Source organism: Phyllobates terribilis, unplaced genomic scaffold (assembly GCF_046119375.1).
Source record: "Phyllobates terribilis strain yellow unplaced genomic scaffold, ASM4611937v1 Scaffold_11__3_contigs__length_659146591, whole genome shotgun sequence".
Taxonomy (NCBI): domain Eukaryota; kingdom Metazoa; phylum Chordata; class Amphibia; order Anura; family Dendrobatidae; genus Phyllobates; species Phyllobates terribilis.
Genome location: NW_027362771.1, coordinates 307,529,861 through 307,550,737, shown reverse-complemented (window position 1 = coordinate 307,550,737; position 20,877 = coordinate 307,529,861). Strand labels below are relative to the sequence as shown.

Sequence of the window (20,877 nt, the reverse complement as noted above, 5' to 3'; positions counted from 1 at the left end):
ACGTCGCCTCTCATTAGTTTCCTTTCTGCTTTCCACCAATCAGAGGAACGGTTGTTGGCGGGTGATCCGGCTGAGGCGGAGGAGGCGGTTGCGGAGTCTCGGGCTGCTGTTTGAAAAAAGGGAATGATGTCTGCGCGGAGGAACATCGGGGACCCGGAGGTGAGAGGGCGGTCTGGGCCCAGAATACAGCTCGGTGTAGGACCGGTCCTCCCGCACGTAGCGCTGGATCTGTGCACGGAGCGGGACCGCTGCTATGTGTATACTGCCGGCTGCCCTGTGTGATGTACAGCCGGTCACAGCAGATTACGTGACCGGTCACTATACCGTAAGGGCACAGGCTGTACGGCAGAGCGCGACCGGTCACTATACCGTAAGGGCACAGGCTGTACGGCAGAGCGCGACCGGTCACTATACCGTAAGGGCACAGGCTGTACGGCAGAGCGCGACCGGTCACTATACCGTAAGGGCACAGGCTGTACGGCAGAGCGCGACCGGTCACTATACCGTAAGGGTGCAGGCTGTACGGCAGAGCGCGACCGGTCACTATACCGTAAGGGCACAGGCTGTACGGCAGAGCTCGACCGGTCACTATACCGTAAGGGTGCAGGCTGTACGGCCGAGCGCGACCGGTCACTATACCGTAAGGGCACAGGCTGTACGGCCGAGCGCGACCGGTCACTATACCGTAAGGGCGCAGGCTGTACGGCCGAGCGCGACCGGTCACTATACCGTAAGGGCGCAGGCTGTACGGCAGAGCGCGACCGGTCACTATACCGTAAGGGCGCAGGCTGTACGGCAGAGCGCGACCGGTCACTATACCGTAAGGGCGCAGGCTGTACGGCAGAGCGCGACCGGTCACTATACCGTAAGGGCGCAGACTGTACGGCAGAGCGCGACCGGTCACTATACCGTAAGGGCGCAGGCTGTACGGCAGAGCGCGACCGGTCACTATACCGTAAGGGCGCAGGCTGTACGGCAGAGCGCGACCGGTCACTATACCGTAAGGGCGCAGGCTGTACGGCAGAGCGCGACCGGTCACTATACCGTAAGGGCGCAGGCTGTACGGCAGAGCTCGACCGGTCACTATACCGTAAGGGCGCAGGCTGTACGGCAGAGCGCGACCGGTCACTATACCGTAAGGGCGCAGGCTGTACGGCAGAGCGCGACCGGTCACTATACCGTAAGGGCGCAGGCTGTACGGCAGAGCGCGACCGGTCACTATACCGTAAGGGCGCAGGCTGTACGGCAGAGCGCGACCGGTCACTATACCGTAAGGGCGCAGGCTGTACGGCAGAGCGCGACCGGTCACTATACCGTAAGGGCGCAGGCTGTACGGCAGAGCGCGACCGGTCACTATACCGTAAGGGCGCAGGCTGTACGGCAGAGCATGACCGGTCACTATACCGTAAGGGCACAGGCTGTACGGCAGAGCTCGACCGGTCACTATACCGTAAGGGCACAGGCTGTACGGCAGAGCGTGACCGGTCACTATACCATAAGGGCACAGGCTGTACGGCAGAGCGTGACCGGTCACTATACCATAAGGGCGCAGGCTGTACGGCAGAGCGTGACCGGTCACTATACCATAAGGGCGCAGGCTGTACGTCAGAGCGCGACCGGTCACTATACCGTAAGGGCGCAGGCTGTACGGCAGAGCTCGACCGGTCACTATACCGTAAGGGCACAGGCTGTACGGCAGATCATGACCAGTCTACAGAATCGTGGAGTCATAGTCGGTATAAAATGGACTGACTCCGGCTCCTAAAATATATAATAAATTGGGTACATTAGTACAATACAGGATGTGTTTGTAAATGTTTTCATAAGAATTTGGGAAAGTTATGAAATGTCCTATAAATGTCTGTTCTGTTCCTGATCTAAGGATCTAGACTTTTAGTTGAGATGAATCTGTGCTGCAATTTATGTACACGCTCAGTAGTGAGGCAGGGCTGTGGAGTCGTGAGTCATGGGGTCAGTGGTTTGACTTAACGACCCCATACCATTAGGATGCAGCCTGTACAGCGGATTACCTGTATATGAAGTGACCCGTGTGGCACAGATCACCTGGAACCTAATGCTTTTCGTTATTCACATGTCCGTGATTCTCCCAGCCCCACTCCGGTTGATTAATTGGTTTCTGCCTATGTTCACACATGGGAAAGAGTTGTCAAACAACTGGAGCTATGAGAAGCCGATTGGGGGACCCCCTGGACTAGTCATGCCTTTACATACAGCCCCTGGTCGGCTCTTTCAACCATATTGTCTCTGAATGGCTGCAATCGTCAGGCTGAGATTCAGACTGTGGTTTCGGCAGCATGGATCTAGTGACAGGTTCCCTTTAATGCTTTGTACATTTGAATGGTTGAGTTCTGTATGCAAAACAGACCAGAGTAGGACGTTTCATTTTTTTTTTAATGGTGAATATATGATCTGTAAATAGTCACAAAGAATGTGTGTCATTGAAAAACACTGATGTGAATAAGGACGTAAGCTATATTCTGACGAGTGATGTAACACTTGTAGGTGTCGAAAGCAATGAATATTTGGCTACGTTCTATCCAAGGTGAATCCGTTTTGTCCATGTGCAGTCCTTTATTCATGGACCCATTGACTTTGAATGTGGGAGACTTAAAATCCAACCAAAGTAGTACAGCAATATACAGTGGTGGCCAAAAGTATTGGCACCCCTGCAATTCTGTCAGATAATACTCAGTTTCTTCCTGAAAATGATTGCAATCACAAATTCTTTGGTATTATTCTCTTCATTTAATTTGCTTGCAAGGAAAAAACACAAAAGAGAATGAAGCAAAAATCAAATCATTGATCATTTCACACACAACCCCAAAAATGGGCCAGACAAAAGTATTGGCACCCTCAGCCTAATACTTGGTTGCACAACCTTTAGCCAAAATAACTGCGAACAAGAGCTTCCGGTAACCATCAATGAGTTTCTTACAATGCTCTGCTGGAATTGTAGACCATTCTTCTTTGGCAAACTGCTCCAGGTCCCTGATATTTGAAGGGTGCCTTCTCCAAACTGCCATTTTGAGATCTCTCCACAGGTGTTCTATGGGATTCAGGTCTGGACTCATTGCTGGCCACCTTAGAAGTCTCCAGTGCTTTCTCTCAAACCATTTAATAGTGATTTTGGAAGTGTGTTTTGGGTCATTGTCCTGCTGGAAGACCCATGACCTCTGAGGGAGACCCAGCTTTCTCACACTGGGCCCTACATTATGCTGCAAAATTTGTTGGTAGTCTTCAGACTTCATAATGCCATTCCCTCGGTCAAGCAGTCCAGTGCCAGAGGCAGCAAAGCAACCCCAAAACATCAGGGAACCTCCTCCATGTTTGACTGTAGGGACCGTGTTCTTTTCTTTGAATGCCTCTTTTTTTCCCCTGTACACTCTATGTTGATGCTTTTTGGCAAAAAGCTCTACTTTTGTCTCATCTGACCAGAGAACATTCTTCCAAAACGTTTTAGGCTTTCTCAGGTAAGTTTTGGCAAACTCCAGCCTGGCTTTTTTATGTCTCGGGGTAAGAAGTGGGATCTTCCTGGGTATCCTACCATACGGTCCCTTTTCATTCAGACTCCGACGGATAGTACGGGTTGACACTGTTGTACCCTCGGACTGCAGGGCAGCTTGAACTTGTTTGGATGTTAGTCGAGGTTCTTTATCCACCATCCGCACAATCTTGCGTTGAAATCTCTCGTCAATTTTTCTTTTCCGTCCACATCTAGGGAGGTTAGCCACAGTGCCATGGGCTTTAAACTTCTTGGTGACACTGCGCACGGAAGACACAGGAACATTCAGGTCTTTGGAGATGGACTTGTAGCCTTGAGATTGCTCATGCTTCCTCACAATTTGGTTTCTCAAGTCCTCAGACAGATCTTTGGTCTTCTTTCTTTTCTCCATGCTCAATGTGGTACACACAAGGACACAGGACAGAGGTTGAGTCCACTTTAATCCATGTTAACTGGCTGCAAGTGTGATTTAGCTATTGCCAACACCTGTTAGGTGCCACAGGTAAGTTACAGGTGCTGTTAATTACACGAATTAGAGAAGCATCACATGATTTTTCAAAGGGTGCCAATACTTTTGTCCACCCCCTTTTTTAGGTTTGGTGTGGAATTATATCCAATTTGGCTTTAGGACAATTCTTTTTGTGTTTTTTCATTGAAGACAAATTAAATGAAGATAATAATACCAAAGAATTTGTGATTGCAATCATTTTCAGGAAGAAACTGAGTATTATCTGATAGAATTGCAGGGGTGCCAATACTTTTGGCCACCACTGTATAGGTAAATGTTCAATAGATGAGGGTCCCGGTGCTCGGACCCGCATGTGTCTTGAGAACGGGGCCCATTGCACACTTCTGTTAGTGGAGAAGTGACATCTTCATTCCACCCTTGTATCTCCCATCTTTTTTTCTCCTTTCAATGTTTGTAGCTCAATTGTCTTTTCCGATGAGCTGAATCTTCATATGATTTGTTCACCGGGTAGTCCAGATATGCATTTGGCTGCACCTTCATGTAGGAGTTTTAAGAGATTGAGGAAGAAGCAGTCGGGAAACTTATTTTTAATTTAAGGCACTTGGAGTTCTTTGAGGATTTTTTTAGAGCACAAACTGAACAGAAATAGTCTAAATCCTAAAAATCTCAAAACTCTTCCAAAACTTTCAGTTTCTGCTCTGAATAAAGCATTTAAAACATTTTGGATTTTGCTGAGGATTTTCAATATCTACTCTGTGGATGTCAAAGGATGTTTATCATCTATTCAGTGCTGGGACCCATCCCCATCCCACCCCATCACTAGACCATAAGTATGAAGCCCCCTTTACTCAACCTTCCTCAGTCTTCAGCCCAAAGAAGACTTGAGCAACCTTGAAAATCAGTTTGTTTGTATGAACATACCCATAGGATATATTTAGACAGCCCGATCGGCTACATGTAAGCCAGTTGGCTGTTGTTTAATAGCCTGTTTTGAGCGGCTGACATAATTGTGATACTAACGTTTGAGTATTCATCTCCAGACAGGCAGTGTGTGAGGTGAGGGTCAGTACAGCAGAGTTGACAGTGCTTTGAAAGGTGAAAAGCTGATAGAAGGGTTTGTAATGTGACACAGAGACTCATGTGCTGCCCCTCCCCCACACTGCCTCATGCAGGAGGTTAACCAGGGGATCAGGGCTGTCTGACATTACACATCTCTCACTCTGAGAAATCTGCTGTAAGCAATGGTGGGCATGTTCTTTCCTTTGACTGTTGCTACCTACTTATGATTGGTCAGTATCATACAGGGTGAAGAAGTACACGCCCCCAATGAAAGCTATCTGATCACACCCATTTGGACTTAATGAAAAATAACTCAGTAGGGTTCCAGATGCTTTGATAGATAATATCTTCACATCGGAGAGATTAAAAAAAAAACAAAAAACTAAAATTGTTTTATTCTGTTTTCCAACCAATCTTACATCTTTTGTCCCGTTCAACATGAAAGATTTGGTGAAAGGTCCTCTTTTCTTTTTAATGTTTTTGCTACCTTTTATAGCGCAAAAAGTCGCATTTTTTGTAAAATATTGCACCAAAATCTTAGGCGCACATAAAATCACTCTGGGTGGTCTGGAGTACATTAGCTACAAATTCTCCAACTTTTTTTTTTTTTTTTTATGTGCGAGGTGTAAAATATGCCATGGAATAGCATCAGAATATGTCATGAATGCTCAATAAATCAGGGTTGTGCACCAATCTTGAAAACGGTTTCCGCTCTCAGACATTTACTGCTTTCTTTATTCCTTTCTCTGAGAGCTAAAAAAAAATGCAGTGCGCTTTACTGGGGCTGTGTTTAGATGATTAGTAGTGATGGGCGAGTGTGCTCGGCACGAGTATCGCGTAGCGCTCGGGTCTCTGTAAGGAGCTCGATTATCACCAATGATTAGGTAACATAGGTAAAGACCTTGATATATGATCGGTATAAGGATTGTGACATTTATTGCACGTACTTGGATGAATTCCAATATATATGTATATACAGACTGAGATAATAAATATATAATGTGTATGTATATATACAATGGGGAAAATAAGTATTTGATACACTGCAGATTTTGCAAGGTTTCCCACCTACAAGGAATGGAGAGGTCTGTAATTTTTATGGTAGATATACTTCAACTATGAGAGACAGAATCTAAAAATAAAATCCAGAAAATCACATTGTATGATTTTTACATAATTAATTAGCATTTTATTGCATAAATAAGTATTTGATACAATAGTAAGACAGAACTTAATATTTGGTACAGAAACCTTTGTTTGCAATTACAGAGGTCAGCTGTTTCTTGTAGTTCTTGACCAAGTTTGCACACACTGCAGCAGGGATTTTGGTCCACTCCTCCATACAGATCAACTCCAGATCTTTCAGGTTTTGGGGCTGCATTGAGTTTCAGCTCCCTCCAAAGATTTTTGATTGGGTTCAGGTCTGGAGACTGGTTAGGCCACTCCAGGACCTTAAAATGCTTCTTACGGAGCCACTTGTTAGTTGCCCTGGCTGTGTGTTTCGGGCCACTGGAAGACCCAGCCACAATCCGTCTTCAATGCTTTTACTGAGAGAGGGAGGTTTTTGGCCAAAAATCTCACAGTACATGACCCCATCCACCCTCCCTTCAATATGGTGCAGTCATCCTGTCCCCTTTGCAGAAAAACACCCCCAAAGTATGACGTTTCCCCCACCCTGCTTCACAGTTGGGACGGTGTTCTTGGGGTTGTTACTCATCCGTCTTCTTCCTCCACACACGGCGAGTGGAGTTGATACCAAACAGTTCTATTTTGGTCTCACCTGACCACATGACCTTCTATGCCTCCTCTGGATCATCTAGATGGTCGTTGTCGAACTTCAAATGGGCCTGGACAAGTGCTGGCATGAGCAGGGAGACCTTGCGTGCCCTGCAGGATTTTAATCCATGATGGCATAGTGTGTTACTAACGGTAATGCTTGAGACTGTGGTCCCAGCTCTCTTCAGGTCTTTGACCAGATCCTCCCATGTAATTCTGGGCTGATTCTTGACTTTTCTCAGAATCATCTTTATTCCACGAGGTGAGATCTTGCATGGAGCCCCAGACCAAGGAAAATTAACAGTCATCTTGTGTTTCTTCCATTTTCTAATAATTGTGCTAACAGTTGTTGCCTTCTCACCGAGCTGCGTGCCAATTGTCCTGTAGCCCATCCCAGCATTGTGCAGATCTACAATTTTGTCCCTGGTGTCCTTAGACAGCTCTTTGGTCTTGGCCATGGTGGAGAGATTTGAGTGTGTGGACAGCAGGGCTGTGGAGTTGGAGCCCATTTTGGTGGAGTCAGTATAAAATGGACCGACTCCTAAAATTATATAATAAATTGGGTACAGTAGTTGAATGCAGTTTGTGGGGAATATTTTTTTTCATCAGAATTTGGGAAAGTTATGAAGTGTCCTATAAATGTCTGTCCTATTCCTGATCTAAGGGTCTAGACTTTTAGCTGAGATGAATCTGTGCTACAGTAAATTTATCACTTAAACATGAGCCATGTATGAGTGAGTCGTGGAGTCGAAGTCGGTGTCATGGAAATTGAGGAGTCGGAGTTGGAGGTTTGGCTTACCGACTCCACAGCCCTGGTGGACAGGTGTCTTTTATACAGGTAACGAGTTCAAACTTGTGCAATTAATACAGGTAATGAGAGCAGAGTAGGAAGACTTCTTAAAGAAAAACGGACAGGTCTGTGAGAGCCAGAATTCTTGCTGGTTGGTAGGTGATTAAATACCGTACTTATTTCATGCAATAAAATGCAATTTAATTATTTAACTTGACGCTGTTTTTGCGCTTTCGTCTGTTAGGCTATGTGCCCATTATGCAGAAATGCTCCGGATTTTTTCCTGAGTGTTTCTGCATCTCCCTGGCAGAAAAAAACGCATGCGGATTGTACATGCGGATTGTACATGTGTTTTTCCTGCCAGGGACATGCGGATGTGAAGCGTTCTTCACTTGCATTTCCGCATGCGGGTTGACAAGCGCTTTCCAAGCGATTTTAGCATCACTTGGAAAGTGCTTGTCAACTTGGTCACACTATATAAATCCATGCAAACAGCATGGATTTATATAGCGTGACCGTGAGAATGTCAAAAAATAAATGTATACTTACCCTCCGATGGCCCGCGCTGTCTTGCTTCACCGTCCCGGCTGCCTACAGCGGTGGATTGAATGACCTGCCGACGTCAGCGTCGCGTGACCCGTCACATGACTCTGACGTCAGCGCAGGTCCTTCATTCCATAGCGAAGTGCCGGGAAGCAAGGAGGAGCGTACTGCGGGCCGCCGGAAGGTAAGTATATATTTATTTTTTATTTTATTCTTTTTTTTACAACTTTTTTAATGGTACCTGGGTGTGGATGAGACTCTCCTCTCATATACACCTGGGTACCATCCGCACATTAGAACGCTTGGATTACGCATCTACATATACAGTGATGCGTGATCCATGCGGTCTAATGCAAGTCAATGGCGGCAAAAACGCAGCACTTCCGCAAAATAATTGGTAATGCTGCGTTTTTTTCCGCAATGATAATCCGCAGCGGAAATTTCCTCAGCATGTGCACAGCACATGCGGATTATCATTGGGGGACATGGCAGGCCTTCAACCATGCGTTTTTTAAGCGTTTCTGCAGCGTTTTTACCGCTGTGGAAACTCTTAAAAAATGCATCGTGGGCACATAGCCTTACTCCTCTGCTTTCCAGAGCCATACCTTTTTTATTTTTCGGTCAATATGACCATGTAAGGGCTTGTTTTTTGCGGGACGAGTTGGACTTATGAACGATACTATTGGTGTTACCATATTGTGTACTAGAGAATGGGGAAAAAAATTCCAAGTGCAGTGAAATTGCAAAAAAAAGTGCAATTCCACAGTTGTGTTTTTTTTTTTTAACCATGTTCACTAAATGCTGAAACTGACCTGCCATTATTATTCTCCAGGTGATTACGAGTTCGTAGATGCCAAACATGTATAGGTTCTTTTTTTAGTCAAGTGGTGAGAAAAAATCCAAAGTTTGTTTAAAAAAAGTCGCTATTTTTCGGGATCTGGGGCCGGGTGAGGGCTTAGTTTTTGCTCGCTGAGCTGACATTTTTATTGATACCTTTTTGGGTTAGATACGATGTTTTGATCGCCCGTTATTGCATTTTATTGCAATGTTGCGGTGGCCAACAACTAATTTTTCTCATTGCGCCGTTTATCGATCAAATTAATTCTTTTTTTATATTGATAGATCGGGCAATTCTGAACTTGGCGATAGCAAATATGTGTATATTCGATTTTTTTTTTTTTTTTTTTTGAATGGGTCGAAAAGGGGGGTGATTTAAACATTTTACATTTTTTTTTAAATATTTTTAAAAACTTTTTTTTTTTTTTTTTTTTTTTTACTTTTCACATACTTCAATAGTCTCCATGGTAGTCTAGAAGCTGTGATTTATCTGATCGCCTGTGTGTAGCAGAAATGCTCACTGGCTATGAGCGCCGACCTCTGGGCAGCGCTCATAGCTTCCTGGCAATGACAACCGCAGGGGTCTCCTGCAGACCCCGGGTTGTGATGCCAACCCATTGGCGACCCGCGGTCATGTGACACGTATCATTCACGAATGGCTGAGATGGGAATTGCCCTTTAAAAGCCATGCTACAATCATAGAAGTCATAACTAGCCTTTATGTATGTGGATCACAAGTCCAGAAAATTGAAGGGAGTTATGGAACAGGATCACGTGGGTCGGGGAGAGGCTGAATGTCTGCATGGTAAAATGTTCACCTTTTATGGGGACGAGCATTGTCAGGGGAATGCCGCAGTCTCGCTAGCTTGGTGCTGTAGGTAATACCCACAGGAATGGAGAAGACAGTCATGCAGATCATGTACTGGAAGTCATTTGAGATCAGGCTTTTATTTATATATACTCTGTTAGGGGACATTATGCAATGGGTAAATGTAATAATATTGCCAGGTGAATAAAATATTAAATCAAAATAAAGAATACACACATACATTTTTCTCCTTCCCCCATGACGGCACCACGGAGAGAGGGGATCCGCCCTTCAAGGACAGGAAACCTACAGATAAAAAGGGCGGTACCTCTCTCCCGCATCAGTTGGTTTCCTGTCCTTGACGGGACCCTACAGTCCGGAGGAGGCATACCTGCGGGGTGCCAGAAGATGGACGTCGTGGGATGCCAGGCCCGGCCAGTCCGATCCAGGCAGCGGGGGTCCCCCTGCCTCGGCTGGTGCGGTGTCCTGAAGCGCCACCGCTGAGGTCAGTGGGCCTTTAGGGTGTGCGGAGGGGGTCTAGACGAAGAGCGAGGATGGTGCTAGACCCCCCTGGTTGCGGAGGTGTAAACGCGCGCGGCCCGACAGCATGTATTTAGGCTTCCGGGTTCACCGCGCATGCGCGGGCGCCCCCGGATGACGCGGCGCCGCAAAGCATGACTGGGCAATCCAGTCTGCGCAGGCACGGGCGTCCTCCCCCGCACCACGTGCAGGGGCTCACCCGGATGACGCGGCGCCGCAATGCATGACTGGGTATCCGGTCTGTGCAGGGGGGGTGGCCAGGTCACTGCAAGCACTATGGGAGGGACTCCCAGTGCCTTAAAAAACAGCTGAGAACGCCAGTATTTTCTCTTCTGGGCTCTGGCACGCTGTGGAAAAAAAAATAATTTCTTACACTGTAACAATGAGTGACCAGGACCTACCTGAGGAGCAGCAGCTACATCCTCAGTCGCCACCACCACCGCCAACCCAACGGAAAAAGGGACCGGAAGGCCAGGACCGGAGTGGAAGCGGGCGCTCTGGCAGATCGTCGCAGCGCAGTAAGGACTCCACTTCGGCATCTTCCAGGAGGACTCCGGCTACAAAGATGGCTCCACCTCCTGAACCGATACCTGCTCTTCCGTCTGGTTGGTAAGTGAACTTCGTGAAAGTCCACTTTGTAACTAGGGGCCCTTGCTCTCTCTCTTTTGTCTCCCGTAGGGAAAAAAGAGTAAAGGGAAAACAAAAAATAGGACTTGTGCATTATGCACTGAGGACTTGCCCACTACTTGGGAAAAGAGACTCTGCAGCTCCTGCATTGAGCAGACCATATGCGAGGGAACCCCGAGATTTGCCTCTGATCTTAGAGACCTAATTAAGTCACAAGTGGAAAACACTATTAAATCTTTTCAGGGCAAAAGAGTAAAGAAAACTAAAAACATATCCCCCGAGTCCACGTCTAGTAGTTCTGAGGATGACGGGGATTCAGACACTTCAACCTCTTCCTCCTCCTCTTCCTCGTCTACAGTTAGAGGAGGTCGGAGCTGTTTCCCCGTTGAGGAAACAGATAGCCTCAAGGCAGTCAGGTCTACCATGGATCTAACAGATCCCCGGCCCAAAAAATCCATATAAGACTTGATGTTTAGCGGTCTAGAACAGAAAAAGAGGATGGATTCTGACCCTAATTCAATCAGGCCTGAAACTTCAGTTCTACAAAGTCCCTCAGAGAAACTTCATTATAGGAGCAACTAGCCTTGGAGCAGGAAATCCGGGGACTAGTAGGGAAAGCAGTCCTCCAGGAGGTCCCGGTTGGGGGGGGGGGGGGGCATGGGCTTCTATTCTCCACTATTCCTGAGAAAAAAAACAGATGGGACATACAGGACGATTGTGAATCTGAAAAAGCTGAACAAGCTGTTGAAGGTGGAACCCTTCAAAATGGAAACAATAAAATCTTCAATAAAAATGCTGCTTCCTGGTTGTTTCATGGCCGTCCTGGACTTAAAAGACGCTTATTATCATGTCCCGATACACAAGGACTACCAGAAGTTCCTCAGGGTAGCTGTTCCTATGGGTGGAGTGGTCAAGCACTACCAATATACAGCCCTCCCATTCGGCATCGCCATAGCCCCAAGGGTCTTCACCAAAGTGGTTGCAGAGGTGATGGCTCATCTAAGGGAGCAGAATACCCTGGTCGTCCCATACCTAGACGACTTCCTGATAATAGGCAGCTCCTTCCTGGACTGCAAATCCCATCTGGGAAAGGTCATGGATTCCTTGACTCGCTTAGGGTGGCTTTTGAATCTGGAAAAGTCCAAGACAGAACCATGCCAGATACAGGAGTACCTAGGCGTCATACTGGACTCAAAAATTCAGAAGTGTCGTCTCCCCTCAGGGAAAATTAAAAAAATCTTAAACCTGATATCACGGGCAAAATCCCACCCGTCTATGTCCCTTCGGAAGGTCATGTCCCTGCTAGGTTCCCTGACAGCGTGCTTTCCGGCCGTTCAGTGGGCTCAAATACATACCAGAACCCTTCAGTGGGAAATCCTAGAGGCAGAAAAAGCTCTAAAAGGGCGTTTAGAAGGGCGGTTAACGCTATCTGTAAAAACCACACTTTCCCTAGAGTGGTGGGGGAACATACACAATCTGGGCCAGGGGATTCCTTGGACAATCCCGACACCGCAGGTCCTGACCACAGGTGCAAGCCCTGGGGGCTGGGGGGCCCACCTCAACAGCCTGGTAGCTCAGGGGGTCTGGACAAAATGCGTGAAACTAATGTCCTCAAACATGAAGGAGCTCCTAGCAGTAGAGCAGGCACTCCGGGAGTTCATGCACACACTACAAGGACATCACGTGAGGGTCTTCTCAGACAACCGAGTAGTAGTGGCATACCTGAACCACCAGGGGGGTACACGGTCCCATTCCCTAATGCAGACGACAGAGGTCATCTTTCACGTAGCCGAGGAGAACTTGCAATCCCTATCCGCTCTACACATAAAAGGAGTAGAAAACCGCACCGCAGACTTTCTGAGTCGGACTCAATTGAAGCAGGGCGAGTGGGAATTAACCCCTTTCCAACCCATGCCGTATTAGTACGCACATTTACGTACCCCCATTTCAGTGAGGGCTGCTGCGCTGAGCCCTCACTGAACCGAGCACATGTCAGCTGATTCTTACAGCTGACATGTGCCCGCAACAGCCGCGGGTGGAATAGCGATCCACCCGCGGCTGTTAACATGTTAAATGCCGCTGTCAATCTCCGACAGCGGCATTTAACGCGCGCTTCCGGGTTGCGCGTCATAAGCCCCGCCCATCGGCGACCCCGTCACGTGATCGCGGGTCACCGATGGGTGGGCATGACAACCCAGGGTCTGCAGCAGACGCCTGTGGTTGTCATGATCTGGTCGCTATGAGCGCCACCTAGTGGTCGGCGCTCATAGCACAGGACCATTTCTGCTGCATGCAGGGGATCTGCTCGTCCCCTGTATGTAGCAGAGACGATCAGACAACTGCTGCTTCTAGTCTCCTATGGAGACTATTGAAGCATGCAGTAAGTGGAAAAAAAAATGTTTTTAAAAATATAAAAAAAAATATATATAAAAGTTTAAATCACCCCCCCCCTTTCGCCCCATTCAAAATGAAATATATATATATATATATATATATATATATATATATATATAACAAAAAACCCACATACACATATTTGGTATCGCCGCGTTCAGAATCGCCCCATCTATCAATATAAAAAAAGAATTAATCCGAACGGTAAACGGTGTAACGAGAAAAAAATTCTAAACGCCAGAATTACGTTTTTTGGTCGCCCCAAAATTGCAATAAAATGCAATAACGGGCGATCAAAACATCGGATCTACCCCAAAATGTTATCAATAAAAACGTCAGCCCGGCACGCAAAAAATAAGCCCTCACCCAGCCCCGGATCACGAAAAATGGAGACGCTACAGGTCTCGGAAAATGGCGCTATTTTTTTTTTTTTTTAGTTTTTTTTACCAAATTTTGGAATTTTTTTTCACCGCTTAAATATAAAATAACCTATACATGTTTGGTGTCTACGAACTCGTAATGACCTGGAGAATAAGAATGGCAGGTCAGTTTTTAGCATTCAGTGAACGTGGTAAAAAAAAATAAATAAACAACTGTGGTATTGCACTTTTTTTGCAATTTTACCGCACTTGGAATTTTTTTCCCGTTTTCCCGTACACGATATGGTAAAACTAGTAATGGCGTTGGAAAGTACAACTTGTCCCGCAAAAAATAAGCCCTCACACGGCCATATTGTCCAAAAAATAAAAACGCTATGGCTCTGGGAACAAGGGGAGCAAAAAACGAAAAAGCAAAAACGGCAAAACCCAAGGTTGCGAAGGGGCTAAGTCAGGCGGTTTTTCGGCAAATTGTACAAAGGTGGGGCCGTCCCTCCATAGATCTGTTTGCCAACAATCAGAACAAAAAAACGCGCTCTTTTTGCTCCCTAGATCCCAAAGGGAACCCGGTAGCCGTGGATGCCTTTATGATCCCCTGCAATTACCCTCTAGCTTACGCTTTTCCTCCGACCGCTCTGATTCCAGCTGTTCTGAGGAAAATCAGAGAAGAGGAAGCGAGGGTAATCCTAATAGCTCCCTTTTGGCCAAAGAAAGCATGGTTTTCATGGCTGAGGAGGTTGTCAATCTCCGATCCATGGGTGCTCCTGGACCTTCTTTCTCAGGGTCCGGTCCTCCATCCTCAGGTGTCAGGCTTACACTTGACAGCCTGGAATTTGAGAGGGCTCTTCTGAAGGACAAAGGTTTCTCCCCAAATTTGATCACCACACTACTTCAAAGTAGAAAACCAGTCACCACCAAACTATACGGGAAACCCTGGAAGAAATTCCTGTCAGTCTCCGGTTCCTGGTTGGGTGGGGAGGTTCCGTTGACAGCTATCCTGGAATTTTTACAGAGGGGTTTGGAGCAGGGCCTGGCCACAAGTACCTTAAAAGTTCAAGTTGCGGCCCTGGGAGCACTGTATAATTTTGACCTAGCCAGGGATAGATGAGTATCTAGATTTATTAAGGCATCCGCTAGATCCCGCCCTATCCCATCCCGAAATACTACACCCTGGGATTTGAACTTGGTCCTTTCAGCCCTAACTGAGGCACCTTTTGAACCCCTGTCAGAAGCATCCCTAAAAACTCTGTCTCTAAAAACGGCACTCTTGGTAGCTCTCACATCCGCACGTAGGGTTAGTGATATTCAGGCCCTATCGGCAGGCCCCCCCTTCACGCAAATCTTGGAGGATAGGGTTATTCTGAAAACTGATCCTGCGTATCTACCAAAAGTGGCGTCAAGATTTCACAGGTCCCAGGAAATCACCCTCCCTTCTTTCTGCCCTAACCCTAGGAACACGAAAGAGCGTGCCCTGCATACACTAGACGTCAGAAGGTGCCTAATCCAGTATCTAGAGGCAACACGAGTGTAGGCAGGATAGCTCTCTCTTTGTCTGCTTTCAGGGTCCTCGTAAGGGGAAGAAAGCTTCTAAGGGCAAGCTGGCCAGATGGATAAGGGAGGCCATCACATTATCTTACTCCTCACGTGGAGAAGCTGCCCCGGAGAAACTGAAGGGCCACTCAACAAGAGCGGTGGCAGCCTCCTGGGCGGAGAAGGCCGGTGCTACGATAGAGCAGATATGTAGAGCGGCAACCTGGTCTCCCCTCCCACCCCCCACCCCCCCTACCTTCTTTAATCACTACCGGCTAGACTTAACCTCTTCTTCAAACCTTACTTTCTGGAGAAGGGTTCTGGAAGCTGTGGTCCCCCCCCTAATGAGTCACTTCTCTGCAATTCTCTCCGTGGTGCCATCATGGGGGAAGGAGAAAGACGTAGTTACTTACCGGTAACGGGATTTCTCAGAGCCCATGACGGCACCCGTACATTCCCTCCCTTCACATGTGGGTGCGCACGCTTATTAGTTAATTATTGTAGCCACGTGGTGTGTCTAGCGAGGTCTTAAATTGTAAAATTTTGTTACTAACCTGGTGGTCCTCTCATGCTCTGTAAACAACTGATGCGGGAGAGAGGTACTGCCCTTTTTATCTGTAGGTTTCCTGTCCTTGAAGGGCGGATCCCCTCTCTCCGTGGTGCCGTCATGGGCTCTGAGAAATCCCGTTACCGGTAAGTAACTACGTCTTTCCTTAGCCTACCACGTCATGAGACCGTTCATTAGTGCGCTGCTTCTCACCTCCTGTTATAATGAGTGCAATCTGACCTTCAGCTCCTGGAAGCAGCCAGTACACAGTGGAAAGAGCAGGACACCGCAGCTCCATTCATTATTTACCTCCAGCCGCCACTAGAGCCTGATAACAGCTGATCGGGTAGGATATTGGACCTCCACTGATTTGATATTGATGGCCTATCCTCTGTTCCTAAATGCCAGGGAAGAGGCTGATTGAGTTGTCTGGATGAACTACCCACATCAATGCCCTGTCAAAAATGACGATAACCACAAATCCAACTATGGCTGTCATCTCATTCACTTTTCCACTAGTTTTTTTTTTTTTTTTTTTAATGCCCCCTCCCCCGCCTGTAGGACTATTAATGGATACTGTTTTTTAAACATTATAAAATATACAGTATATAAATGCACAACACAAATGTCACCAATATTTTCTGCTTTGTACATTAATCTTTTTCTGTTTACTGTAAATATTTTTTCTCTTAGATTCTTAAGAAAAGAATCCCGCAGAATCCAAAGTACCAGCATGTGAAGACAAGGCTTGACACAGGTCAGTGCTTCTCTAATATTATGTAATGCAAGGAAAACAATACGTCAGAATTATTAGTTTGGCTAAAGCGATCTAGATCTGTGGTTTGTTGGAATTAACATTAAGTTTAAATGTTTATTCTCCCTTCTCTTCTGGGGCGCACTGCTGCTCTGCCTCCCGGCTTTTTGCTTGCAGCCAGCGGGCTGGTATTCTCGTAAAGATTGAATGTTCAGGCTGGCAGCATGGCTGAGCCGCTGTCCTGACTTGTACTCCCTCCATGCTGCAAACATAGCTGACAGTGGAGAAGCTCAGGATATGGATCTGAGCAGCACTTGCAAGCTCTATAGTAATGAGCTTGCAAACCTGCTCCTTGTCTAGGAAACCAGCAGAGGTGGCTGGTAAGCTTGGCAATGAGCAGTACACAATAAAATTAAAAATCTCTCCATTCATGAAAACAGAGAGGATTTTAAATAAGAGAGAAATTGCAAAGCTCTTGTTTTTAGCATTTTGAAAGTTGACCCATTTATGACTATGAGAAAAGCCCAATGGTTCTATCTAGGATTTTGATCTTCATAGCCTGTCCTTAGGATAGGTCCTCAGCATCTCATTAGTGTGGAATAATTGGCAGCCAGACTTCCAAACTAAACTGAGCATGGAACCGGGAAACCACAGCTCCCTACACTGTAATGACTATTCATAGTCACTGGAGATCAGCTCCTATACTCTTCAGCTGTGATCTTTCAGCTCCATACACTACTAAAAGGGGTAATCCAGTGGCGCTCTCTTCTGCATTGGAAGTGAGCGGTGCAGATGACTGTGACATGTGTATGACCAGCAGTTATCGTGCACGTGTCCTACAGGACATGTACATGATACATGCCAATCAAACATGCGTCTCTGAAGGGGTGGGGGGTCGTAACTCCATTGGAAGTAGGCTGCTCGCTATAACCCCAGATAACTTCTGGCCTCCGCAGGACCTGCGAGCAGCTGGTATTGATGACCTATCCTAAGGATATTCCATCAATATTAAAGTCCTGGACAAACACTTTAATTCCACAATTTAGGAATTTATGTTTAGAATTGCTGAGCAGGTAAATGATGAAAGCAGTTGTACTTTACGCAGTTACAAGTGCTTCTCAAAAAGTTAATTTATTTCAGTTCTTCAATACAAAAAGTGAAACTCCTATATTATATAGAGTCATTACAAACAGCGTGATATATTTCTAGTGTTTATTTCTGTTAATGTTGATGATTATGGCTTACAGCCAATGAAAACACAAAAGTCATTATCTCAGTAAATTAGAATACTTTATACCAACAGCTTGAAAAATGTTTTTAAAATCTGAAATATTGGCCTACTGAAATGTATGTTCAGTAAATGCTCTCAATACTTGGTCGGGGCTCCTTTTGCATCAATTACTGCATCAATGCGGCGTGGCATGGAGGAGATCAGCCTGTGGCACTGCTGAGGTGTTATGGAAGCCCAGGTTGCTTTGATAGCAGCCTTCAGCTTGTCTGCATTGTTGGGTCTGGTGTCTCATCTTCCTCTTGACAATACCCCATAGATTCTCTATGGGGTTAAGGTCAGGCAAGTTTCCTGGCCAATCAAGCACAGTGATACTGTTGTTTTTAAACCAGGTATTGGTACTTTTGGCAGTGTGGACAGGTGACAAGTCCTGCTGGAGAATGACATTTACATCTCCAAAAAGCTTGTCGGCAGGGGGAAGCATGAAGTGCTCTAAAATTTCCTGGTAGACGGCTGCGCTGACTTTGGTCTTGATAAAACACAGTGGACCTACACCAGCAGATGACATGGCTCCCCAAACCATCACTGATTGTGGAAACTTCACACTAGACCCCAAGCAGCTTGGATTGTGGGCCTCTCCACTCTTCCTCCAGACTCTGGGACCTTGATTTCCAAATGAAATGCAAAATTTACTTTCATCTGAAAACAACACCTTGGACCACTGAGCAACAGTCCAGGTCTTTTTCTCTTTGGCCCAGGTAAGACGCTTCTGGCTTTGTCTATTGGTCATGAGTGGTTTGACACAAGGAATGCGACACTTGTAGCCCATGTCCTGGATACGTCTGTGTGTGGTGGCTCTTGAAGCAATGACTCCAGCAGCAGTCCACTCCTTGTGAATCTCCCACAAATTTTTGAATGGCCTTTTCTTAACAATCCTTTCAAGGCTGCGGTTATCCCTGTTGCTTGTGCACCTTTTTCTACCACACTTTTTCCTTCCACTCAACTTTCCATTAATATGCTTGGATACAGCACTCTGAACAGCCAGCTTCTTTAGCAATGACCTTTTGTGGTTTACACTCCTCGTGGAGTGTGTCAATGACTGCCTTCTGGACATCTGTCAAGTCAGCAGTCTTCCCCATGAATCCTTTGCCGGTGCTTTTTGTTAATTATTCTAATTTACTGAGATAATGACTTTTGTGTTTTCATTGGCTGTAAGCCATAATCATCAACATTAACCGAAATAAACACTTGAAATAGATCACTCTGTGTGTAATGACTCTATATAATATGAGTTTCACTTTTTGTATTGAAGAACTGAAATAAATAAACTTTTTGATGATATTCTTTAGTGAGAAGCACTTGTATATCCCAATTAAATCAGTTGGTTTCCTTCATTCTCTTAAGTGGCATTCAACACCAGCATGTGGCTCAGGTTTGTCTAAGGCTCAGATGAGTGCCAATTGTGGACATGGCTAGCTCCGTGCACTTCTCTGCGAGCTATTTACATGCACTAGGCTTGTAAATTGGACCAGACCAGCGCATTCTCCATTTTTCATTTCTTTGCGGAACTGAGAAAAGTGTGGAAAAAAGCTCTAGGACTAATAGAGGAGTTCCTCAGTACCCTGAACCTGCACATTATAAGGGATTATCTGTTGTGAATAATTTCTTCTTTGGGTTTTGGAACAAACATCACTTTCTAAAATGTGGAGATCAATGGATCGGGCAAGATTAATTGCACTCAGCATTTATATCGAGGTTAATATTAAAGAGCCTGTTTGGGCTCGGCTTTGTGTCTGGGGAACATTGCGCTCGCTTGTGTGTATTTGTGATCTACTCCCAGATGAATAGTTTATCTGGCTCTAGGCCTTTTCTACTGTTGGAAATCACAGATTTTCATTGCCTTTAGTAATAAAATATACATATCCTTTATACGAGGGGTATTGATATATAGTTAAACTGGCCTTGAAAAAACTTACATGTAGAAGTTACAACATAATCCCCTTTCAATACTATACATATATAGGGAATCTGTCAGTAGGATCTACACTCCTAAGCTGTCTACATGGGCACGTAGGTCCTAGAAAGTTGATACCTTGATATTTGCAATCTGATGTCTTGTTTCAGAGAAATCTATATTTTTCTTAAAATGTAAATGAGCTTTTAAGATCTATAGGCCGGACACAAATCTGCCTTCAGAGCTTGTGTTATATGTAATGGGGCATTACCAGTGTGAGACATGTAATGACTGACAATCTGCTACCCTGATTTCACTGCAGAGTTTTGTGTGATAACTAACAGCAGAGCTGAACTGTCTCTCATGGGTAATACTTCTAGCAGCTCTCTTCTTGTAGTGCTGTCAGCGTTACTGTACTGCCCCTCCCCCCATATTAGCTGCCCATGAAATGGAAGCTGAAGAAGTGTGAATTGTAATCGGACACAGCTCTGCACTGAGATCCGGACAGCAGATTCTCCTGTATGAGACATGTAATGACAGACAGTCTGCTCTCCTCACTGACCTCTGTTTCATTACAAAACTTCTAGACACTCTCCTCACAGTGCTGTCAGCTCTGCTGTGCTGCCTCTTCCCCCACACTGACTGAGATGAAAGCTAAAGAAGTGGATGTAATCACACTTATGTCTGCTCTACTTTGAACACTTTGTGATTAGGCATATCTTTGCAGTGAGATCTGGAGAGCAGACTGTCAGTCATTACATGTCTTACACTGATAACACCCCCTTTATCTATAATATAACCAGAGATGCGTCCCTCTGTCTGAAGCCCTTATAGACTGAAAACACGCCTGCGCAGTCTGGCTCCAGACAGAAGAACGCATGGAGCCGTTACAGGTAAGAGGAGTGTATGGCGCCAGAGATCACGGTATGCGCCATACACTCCTCCGGCGCCATACTTACCTGACCGGGAGGACTGTTGCTGCGGCGCCTGTGTTCGGTCCGGAGGCCGGGGGAGGTGTGAGGCGCATAGCACTATCCGGTGCCATTTTACTGAAGACACATTTGCGTACTCCGGCCCAACACTCCTCCCCCGGCAGAACTGGACACCGCTCTGGAGCACAG

General features: G+C 46.1%; 1 protein-coding gene across 1 annotated transcript in view; it reads left to right on the top strand.

Moving 5' to 3' along the window:
* The first annotated feature begins 5 nt into the window (after positions 1-5).
* Positions 6-20,877, top strand: part of CEP41 (centrosomal protein 41) — a 67,041-nt gene continuing 46,169 nt past the window's right edge. Inside the window, exons 1-2 of the mRNA XM_073652496.1 lie at positions 6-159; positions 16,514-16,577. Of these exons, the coding sequence (XP_073508597.1) occupies positions 124-159; positions 16,514-16,577 (100 nt within the window). The 5' untranslated portion in view covers positions 6-123. The remainder of the gene's footprint in view (positions 160-16,513; positions 16,578-20,877) is intronic.